This window comes from Scardinius erythrophthalmus (genome assembly GCF_964197995.2).
Source record: "Scardinius erythrophthalmus genome assembly, chromosome: 2".
NCBI lineage: Eukaryota > Metazoa > Chordata > Actinopteri > Cypriniformes > Leuciscidae > Scardinius > Scardinius erythrophthalmus.
This window is the reverse complement of record NC_138222.1, coordinates 61,432,027-61,442,183: the sequence shown is the minus strand read 5'-3', so window position 1 is coordinate 61,442,183 and position 10,157 is coordinate 61,432,027. Positions and strand designations below refer to the sequence as shown.

Sequence of the window (10,157 nt, the reverse complement as noted above, 5' to 3'; positions counted from 1 at the left end):
AAACATTATAGTAAAGCTTATTGAAGATTGAGAAACATATTGATTACTAACAAAGTAAATTATACAACTTTTCCTACGTTTGATATTCTTTTTTCTGATTTTTTTCACTATGGACTTGATCCTTTTTAATGCTGTTTTCTCTCCATATTTATTCTGTAGTTCCTCTACTGTGTCTTCCAACCTCCCTGTTGTTCCTCTCCAGCTGTGTTAACCAAAGACAAACAGTTAGAAGAATAAAATGTATGTACAATAGCAAAAATAAAGTTGGTCATTAGTTGTTAGGGTTAGATACACCTGTAGACACATTCATACACCCGTCCGCCTGTTTTCATTTAGCATACACCAGAGTTCAAACATTCACTTTTTCACTTTTTATTTATTACATCGAGAAAACATGAATACGACACACTGCACTTGGATGAATACATTTATTAGATTTATTTAATAATATTACCAGTTCCATATTATCTTTATTAAAAAATAAGGCAATAAATGATTTTATTTTTTAAATTTGACTGCATTCTTTACTTTTTGATTTATGAATTATAACAGACTGATGGGAAAAACATTATTTTGCAGTTACTTTTTTAAAATTTGTTTTATTATTCAACTATCTCTTTCTTTTTGTTAGATTTTATTAGTTGTAATTTTATATATAAACATTTAACTTTTAAAATAAATGTTTTACAACAACATCACCATCTTCCGCTATATTTGGGCCTCCATGCTCATCTATTTACAGTATATGATATTGGTGAAGGGGGCCAGCATGAATATATTTTTTAGGGGGCCCCCGAATTCTCTACGGCCCCGTTCACATCGCATCGTAAGCGCATAATATCACCTGCTCAAGTACGTCTTGACGAGTTTCTTCTGTATTAAACAGCGAATCTTCTCAGTCAGATCGTCGCAAGATCTCAGGAATCCTCTCACACTGCTTGTGTTCACGCGCTCCATCGCTAACGATTCAAACTTCCATAAAGCGCGCCAAAACAGCAGCGCGGAGATGTGACGTCATGTGTCGAGCGGGGCGCTCGTAAAAAGCACATCTTTGCATTTCTTCTGAAACAACAATTTTTAACATCACTATCGCAACACTTATCGTATTGCCGGCTGGGATTGTAATGTTTTGTATGCCGTTTTCTTTACACTCACCCCGGATATCTGTTTCCTGCAGTTAGCTGTAATGTTAGTGAACTCTAGGTCTTCTCTTTGTTCATATACGACAGTATTCGCATGAATTGGCTTGATTTGATAAAATTATGTTTTAAACCATCATCTTCACTTGAGACATTTACATTATACCGTCCTAGTTTTTAAATAGCGCTAAAATGTATATTTTAACCCTTTATGCGGATATGCCGCACAAGGTTCTCTGTTCTCTGGTTCTATGTTTTTAAAAATAAAGACAAGGATACCTCTTTCTATAAGCGACCCTTAAAATCTGTGCATACAACAAAACACGTGTAGGTGTACGATGATTTATCAGAAAATTACTTTTGTTTGAAGAAAAACTTAAATCAGCTGGTGCTTGATAACTATTGAAGTTATGATGATGCGATATTTATCACGTTTTCATTTTAACTCAATACTCTATGAACTTTAACATCTTGTTGGTCAAATTAACGTAAAGCCTGCGCATCCTAGCTACTTTCTAAATGTGTGTAACAGAACTTATGGTGAACAATTTAGCCATATGTTTTAAACGTGTAATGTTTAAACAAATTTTGTTACTGGACTGAGTGAAAATAATAAACTTCTCCTTTGTTTTTATTATTTATTAAGTTAAATGCAAATGATAGGAAAACTTTAGGATAGGAAAGTACGGACAGCGCCTTTGACCAAGCCTCTACATATGGGGCACTTGCGCAGAGAAGGTGCACATTCTTTGCACACAACTAGGTGACCACAGGGGATGAAGACAATGTTCACTTCCTTATCCATGCAAACTTTGCATGTGCGCTCCTCTTGAAGTCTTTTTAACTGTTCCTCCATAGGCAAGTCTGAAAGATCTTGACTAGGGGATGCAGCTTCATTTGTCTGGGGCGTCGGGCCACACTCAAATTCCATCTCTAAAGCAGACTTCACCACAGGATTGTTCTCTTGTTCTCTCACAAATTCTCTTGAGTCGCTGTCTCCATTAGTCAATAGCTGCTCAAATAGTCTTGGCAATCTTGCTTGAATCTGATGAACAAACTCTTGGCCCTTTTCTTGCAAGAGGTATTCACATCTTGGAAACCACTTGGCATGTTCTCTCCATGGATCATCACCAGACTCCCAACATCCGAGTACACCATCGCAACAAAAGCACTTCACGTCAACATTACGACCAACATAGTAAAAACCAGCCTTAGCCAATTGTTCTGGTCGAACAGTTATTCTTGAGGGCCAGTAGACAAATGTGAGCAACCTTTCTTCACACTGTTGCATTGCCGATCCATTGGAAAGGCCGCCACCAGATAAAGGTACATTATCTGCACAGTCACCTCGAACGAAACGGCAGCTGGGGTAATGTCTCTGGTGCTCTGATACTGCACGATCTCCCGGTTCCCAGTTGCTAAGCTGGCCTCCACAACTGAAGCAAGCCACTCTGTCGCCCTGGCCAAGGTAGTAGAAACCAGCTTTGGCAAGCTCGGCCGGAGATAATGCAGCAGGAGTCCATTTCTTAAAGGTGTCAAGGCGTTCCTGTTCCCGACGCATGCCAAGACTGTGACAAGCCGGAGGGCGCTGGTGAGACATATCCATGTAACCGGGTCTCATTCTGATACTTCGGTGATGGCTGGTGTTGTACCCCTGCATAATGTCTTGTAAAACATCTATGTATCGTCGGGAATTTGTAGCCGTTAAAAATCTCCACATACGACTCTTTAACGTTCTATTAAATCGTTCTACGACGCTGGCTTTCAAATCGGTAGCGGTAGCGAAATGATTAATGTCGTACCTTTTCATTACATCTTGAAATTGTTTGTTAAAAAATTCTTTCCCCTGATCCGTCTGCAATTTCTGTGGCACACGACCCTCTTCGAGTATAGACTCGAACGCTCTAGCGACCTCGCGAGTCCACGCGTACTTGCTAAATATGTCTATGCACGTCAGTAGATATTTATTACCGTCGTTATCCTAGGTGTAGGCGATCATGTCGACTACATCGGCCTGGAACTGCGTATCGACCCCGTACACAACCATTCTATTTCGTTTGTATTTTATAGGGGCTGTTTTGTGTAATGTGTAAGCATCCTCACCAGCCAGCCATTCTGAAACCTTTTTATCGCTTAAACGGACCCCACTTTCTTTTAAGACGGCGTCCTTTAATCGTTTTTTACCCCCTAAAGAGCCGGGGTTGGAGGGTGTATAATAAGCCTTTTTCATGAGCTCCGACATGCTGCCGTTTCAACCGCTGCAAAAGAATAACGCGTACATGTGGTTTGAATCAATCTTTTATTAAAAAAGTTACAGGATACATGATATAAGTAAACATGGATAAATGATGTTAATATAACACAAGTAAAAATGGATATAATAGAAGATAGTAAAAATGATTATAATACAATATACATGGATATAATAGAAGATAGTAAAAATGATTATAATACAATATACATGGATATAATAATAATAATGTTAGTACAACAAAATCTAAGTAAAATTGAATATAATGATGTTAGTACAAAATGGTTATACCATAAAATATAATACAATTGGATATAACAATGTTACATGCATAGTCTAAGTAAAATGAAGTCAACGGTAATCTAACCAGAAAAGAAAGTCACGGCAGGCCATCATGTTACGATCTAGGATGTAATCGACATACATTTCGATAATTTTTTCAACGTTTTTAATCACTTCGACAATTTGAACAGCATCATCCTCATCATCGGAGTCATATTCTTTTGAATTCTTTACCAGCTCGGTACAGACATCCGCCACATACGTACAAGTACACAGCACATCGGTGATCCCTAGTAGGGATTGTGATTCACACATCATATCTAGAACCTGTTTTATCATTACATCAGGCGGATCGGTACCATAAGCGCATTTGTCCGTCAAATCGTCCCATGAATTAGCCAGTCCTCTTATATGTATCATATTTTTCTTGAGATTTGCCTCACGCACAGTTTCATAACACGGTGTATCAGGGTGGGATGCATCCGCAATAATCTTATTCATCAGTTCGGTCATCTGGTGTCTGTAATGGTCTTTAAACATGAATTCCATACAGCTCTTTAGGCTACAGGCAGCACCCATACTGGTGGGGTCTTGGTCACTCTCCATTCACGATCGAGAGACCTTCCCAGAGATCAACGACGTCGTGCACTATTTCCTCGCAGGGTTTGTCCAGAAGTCTCGCGCTGATTTCTTCTAGCTTAGCGGCGATGAATGGTTTGTCTTTTAATTCGTGCAGAATAGTCCCGACTGTTCCTTGAATCTCCTGAGTCCTTGCGGCACAATTATCCAAGCCTTGTGTTTTTGGGTCGGAAGTTTGCGTCAGGTTCAGGCAAACAGGACTTTCAACTTTTGTTGCAGTAGCACAGCAGTCTGTGGCTAGTAGAGCTAGATCGTGCGATGTCCTGAAATATTTATCATGACAACGACTGGGGTCCGCCTCTCGCCTCAGCATAGGTGAATTGTTCGCAACAAACATTTTGCGCAGGCTTTAGTTAATTTGACCAACAAGATGTTAAAGTTCATAGAGTATTGAGTTAAAATGAAAACGTGATAAATATCGCATCATCATAACTTCAATAGTTATCAAGCACCAGCTGATTTAAGTTTTTCTTCAAACAAAAGTAATTTTCTGATAAATCATCGTACACCTACACGTGTTTTGTTGTATGCACAGATTTTAAGGGTCGCTTATAGAAAGAGGTATCCTTGTCTTTATTTTTAAAAACATAGAACCAGAGAACAGAGAACCTTGTGCGGCATATCCGCATAAAGGGTTAAAATATACATTTTAGCGCTATTTAAAAACTAGGACGGTATAATGTAAATGTCTCAAGTGAAGATGATGGTTTAAAACATAATTTTATCAAATCAAGCCAATTCATGCGAATACTGTCGTATATGAACAAAGAGAAGACCTAGAGTTCACTAACATTACAGCTAACTGCAGGAAACAGATATCCGGGGTGAGTGTAAAGAAAACGGCATACAAAACATTACAATCCCAGCCGGCAATACGATAAGTGTTGCGATAGTGATGTTAAAAATTGTTGTTTCAGAAGAAATGCAAAGATGTGCTTTTTACGAGCGCCCCGCTCGACACATGACGTCACATCTCCGCGCTGCTGTTTTGGCGCGCTTTATGGAAGTTTGAATCGTTAGCGATGGAGCGCGTGAACACAAGCAGTGTGAGAGGATTCCTGAGATCTTGCGACGATCTGACTGAGAAGATTCGCTGTTTAATACAGAAGAAACTCGTCAAGACGTACTTGAGCAGGTGATATTATGCGCTTACGATGCGATGTGAACGGGGCCGTAGAGAATTCGGGGGCCCCCTAAAAAATATATTCATGCTGGCCCCCTTCACCAATATCATATACTGTAAATAGATGAGCATGGAGGCCCAAATATAGCGGAAGATGGTGATGTTGTTGTAAAACATTTATTTTAAAAGTTAAATGTTTATATATAAAATTACAACTAATAAAATCTAACAAAAAGAAAGAGATAGTTGAATAATAAAACAAATTTTAAAAAAGTAACTGCAAAATAATGTTTTTCCCATCAGTCTGTTATAATTCATAAATCAAAAAGTAAAGAATGCAGTCAAATTTAAAAAATAAAATCATTTATTGCCTTATTTTTTAATAAAGATAATATGGAACTGGTAATATTATTAAATAAATCTAATAAATGTATTCATCCAAGTGCAGTGTGTCGTATTCATGTTTTCTCGATGTAATAAATAAAAAGTGAAAAAGTGAATGTTTGAACTCTGGTGTATGCTAAATGAAAACAGGCGGACGGGTGTATGAATGTGTCTACAGGTGTATCTAACCCTAACAACTAATGACCAACTTTATTTTTGCTATTGTACATACATTTTATTCTTCTAACTGTTTGTCTTTGGTTAACACAGCTGGAGAGGAACAACAGGGAGGTTGGAAGACACAGTAGAGGAACTACAGAATAAATATGGAGAGAAAACAGCATTAAAAAGGATCAAGTCCATAGTGAAAAAAATCAGAAAAAAGAATATCAAACGTAGGAAAAGTTGTATAATTTACTTTGTTAGTAATCAATATGTTTCTCAATCTTCAATAAGCTTTACTATAATGTTTACATGGTTTTTGGTTGTGTATTTAATTGTTCATTTTTTAACAGATGGTGACGTTCAACAGCCTAACAACCTTCCACAATGACGAAAGCATAATATTTCTACATCATTGGGACAGCCATTAATTCAGAACCCTAATCAGCTTAACTTAACAATTGCCCAGAAGAATGGTGGGACAATAGTTACTACAATCATGGTAGAAAACACAATATATGGTGATGTTAACATCAGTGCGGTGAGTGTCTGATAATTTAAGAAGCAGTTGCTTAGTTAAGAAATGATTTGTGTATGTTATATATATATATATATATATATATATATATATATATATATATATATATATATATATATATATATATATATATATGTATGTGTATTTTTGTTTTGTTTTTTAAAGTTAGTCCATAGGGTGTGGAACTTAGCACAACTATTTACACGCATACTGTTTTTGACACATAGTGATTGTGAACATTCCATTTTTTTTTTTTTTTCAAATAATACATCTCTTTCATTTTGTGCCGGATGTTAAAAGATAAAGGTATTAGTTAATAACAATTAAAAACTTTAAATCAACATGAAGCCATAATATTAATCAATAAAATATGGTTAAATTACAGTAAAATGACTACAATTATATTTTATTTTATTTTATTTACAAAGTTGTGTGTCGTGAGTGAGACCTAGCAAAGATTACACCAATATTAGATTTCTTGTTGCGTGGTTGCACTATATGCCAGAAGCTTAGTCATCAACATCTAAACTAAACATTATCATGGTTTAGTTGTATTTTAAAACACTGTTTTTTTCTTCTTTTTCTGATTTTTCAATTTTCAGGCAGTATTTGATTTTTACAAATACCTAAACCAACGGGCCTAAGCTGTTGACCCCTGAAGTTATGACTTCATCTATGAATTATGTAGATTCGCTCGTTGAAAAAAATGGTATTTTATTAGCTAAAATCATTGTCTGTATTCATAAAATATGTCCTCATGGGTGTAAAATGACCTCTGCCAATGATCTGACTTATCCTCGTAAGCGAAACATTTCTTATCTTTATTTACATGGGGCGGGTAAGTCCAAGGAGGCTTCCGTGCCGTTCCGCCATCTTGAAACACTATAATAACAGAGAGGGACAAAAAGCGCTAGCCTAACTCAACACGTTTCATCATCAACACTACTATAGTCAACAGCACATTCAAAAGGACCATCAAAATAGTGTTACGTTTAAAAGGCGTAATTGACAAAAATTGTAATTCTGAATTAAGTAATAATTATGACAAAAAGTTTAAATTAAAATTATGACTATGCGTCATAATTATGAGATGAAAAGTTTAAATGATGATGTACTAAATGATAAAGTAAATATTCCATAGTGAAATTTTCTGAATTCTATATAATTGTATTTGTGAAAATGATTCAGTACTGAAACAGCATTTATGAGTTTTTACATATCTTCTGCTTGTTTCTGCAGTTCGTGTAGGCCTCCAAGACTATGGATAACTAAAAATGATTATTGATGAACTTGAATTTTGTTGACAATGTAAAAAAAATTGTCTTCCCATACCGGGAGTCGAAACCCGGGCCACCTGGATGAAAACCAGGAATCCTAACCGCTAGACCATATGAGAGACGTTGATACTGCCCCAGACAAATTTGAAAAGGCTGCACAGTACATTATAATTCTGGATCATAGTTATGCAGGAGAAGGAATCCTCATCGCCTAAAAGCTAAAACTTAATTTATCGGTATGTAAATAAATATCGGGATAGCTTTTCCCCATGTGGAAAGAGCTAATGAAGGAGAAAGACTTTGAAAGGGAAGTTGCCTGATTTCTTCTCGACAGGTAAGTCAAAGGTATGGTCTAAATTACAAGCTTTTTTCATTGCTTGGTTGTGTAAATCATTATATAGCTGCCATAACAGTAGAACATGTATCGTTAAACTCAATGAAGCGCTATTGGAAGCCATGTTGTCATAGCTTCTTGACACATTACGGCTACCGCAGTTGCAACACGCATTTGAAAAAGCGAGTAGATGGGAGAACCACTAGATGGGAGAAATTCTTTTGGGAGAACTAACTTGTAGTTGGGTCTTTAACAAAAAACAAACAAACAAACAAAAAAGCCTCCACAATCGAGGAGGTCAAAGGGCATGCTTCCTGCTATAGATAGTATCATCAGCTCTCCCCAAAGTCTATTCATGCGGCCACCAGACAGATTTTAAACACCAGATTTACACTTCTACATATATTTTGAGTAGATAACCGATATTCTCAGAAAAGGGTTTCACCCTGTGTGTTTCCACACTGATTAAGGATAGTTCGGGAGATGCAAGTAAAAATGATATGATCTTTTACTTTGAATTAAGACGAGTAAAATTAAATATTCGCTCAAGACCAACTTTACTTATGCCGTGTCAGTGATTTTGCAAATGATACAACTTAGTCTAAATAAGAGCAATGTGGAGTCCTCGGATTTCTTAAAAACAACACAACAACAAAACTTTGACAACATGTTGTATGGACAAAAGATCTAAGATGCCCAAGCACAGTTTTTCAACAATCTAATGTTTTTGAACAGACGTTGTTTATTAAAAATAATACATACGTCTTCTTAGAAGATAAATATAAGATATGATTTTAATAAAACTTTAAAGATTTGATTTAAACTTTTAAGGTTATGCTTTTAAATGAATTTAGTATAAACTCTGGATGTACTCTGGAAAGGCGTTAGCAGACTAGATTTACTGTGACATTGTCCCCCGAGACTCATCTGGTCTGATACCCTGTTTCTTGAAGCTTCAGTTCACACTGTGGTTTATCTCTGAAGGATCTGGGGCTGTAAGGTGTTTTTGTTTATATATTTATTTAGCTAAAACTTTGTTTACATTTTAGTAACATATGTTATTAATAATAATTTAATTTAAAATAGAGATTAGTTCATTTTTTAGAACCGTGTGTGTGCACAAAATTATATTAAATGATTTGTTTATTTATTTCATTTTGAAAATGTACAAATGTAGTTTTCTGTGTTTAGGTGTACGGTACAAAATTCATTATAGCTATGGAAAGCCCCCACCATAAAAATTGAAACCCCGCATGGACAAAAAAAATGCTGATTGAATCTTTTCATATAAATGAGATTTAAGACGACTAAAAAGTACAGTTTTTCTACAATCTAAAGTTTTTGAACAGACAGACATTGTTTAATAACAATTATACTTTAGGTCACCCGTCACCGTTAAACAAAATCACTACAGTAATCTTCTAAAAGATAAATAGAAGATATGAATGTATTCAAACTTCAAAGATTTTATTTAAACAGTCTTTTAATTTTAAAAGATCATATTTAAACTTTTACGATTATGTTTTGAAATAAATTCAGAAAGATGACGGCACACTAATTTACCGGAACCTGTCACAGACACACGTACACACACACACACACACACACACACACACACACACACACATACCATTTGTCTGGTGCTTCATGAAATCTTCAGTCAGCAGACTTAGATGAATTTTATTTTTTATCTAAAACTGAAATTTCAGTAGATTTTTTTTTTTATTATTTTTTTATATACTTTTAAAGAACAGAATGTTTTTCAACTTTAGTTAAATTAGCAAGATAACCATTTTAATGTATATAAAGAACGGAATGTTTTATGTAATATGATTTTTATTCTTTTGTTTATCAAAAACAATTGGATCAATAAGATATTTATTTTATAAGCATTTCATTATATACTTTTATAAAGAACTGAATGGTTTTCAACTTTAGTTAAATTAACAAGATAGCTATTTTATTTTATACACTTATAGGCCTAAAGAACGGAATGTTTATGTAATATGATTTTTTATTCTTTTGTTT

General features: G+C 35.4%; 1 protein-coding gene across 1 annotated transcript; it reads right to left on the bottom strand.

Moving 5' to 3' along the window:
• Positions 1–1,809: 1,809 nt before the first annotated feature.
• LOC308705506 (putative inhibitor of apoptosis) lies at positions 1,810–2,760 on the bottom strand (the record flags this gene model as incomplete). The annotated part of the gene is made up of 1 exon (XM_081390547.1): positions 1,810–2,760. The coding sequence occupies one exon, from the start codon at positions 2,758–2,760 to the stop codon at positions 1,810–1,812; it is 951 nt and encodes a 316-aa protein (XP_081246673.1).
• Between the last annotated feature and the right edge of the window lie 7,397 nt (positions 2,761–10,157).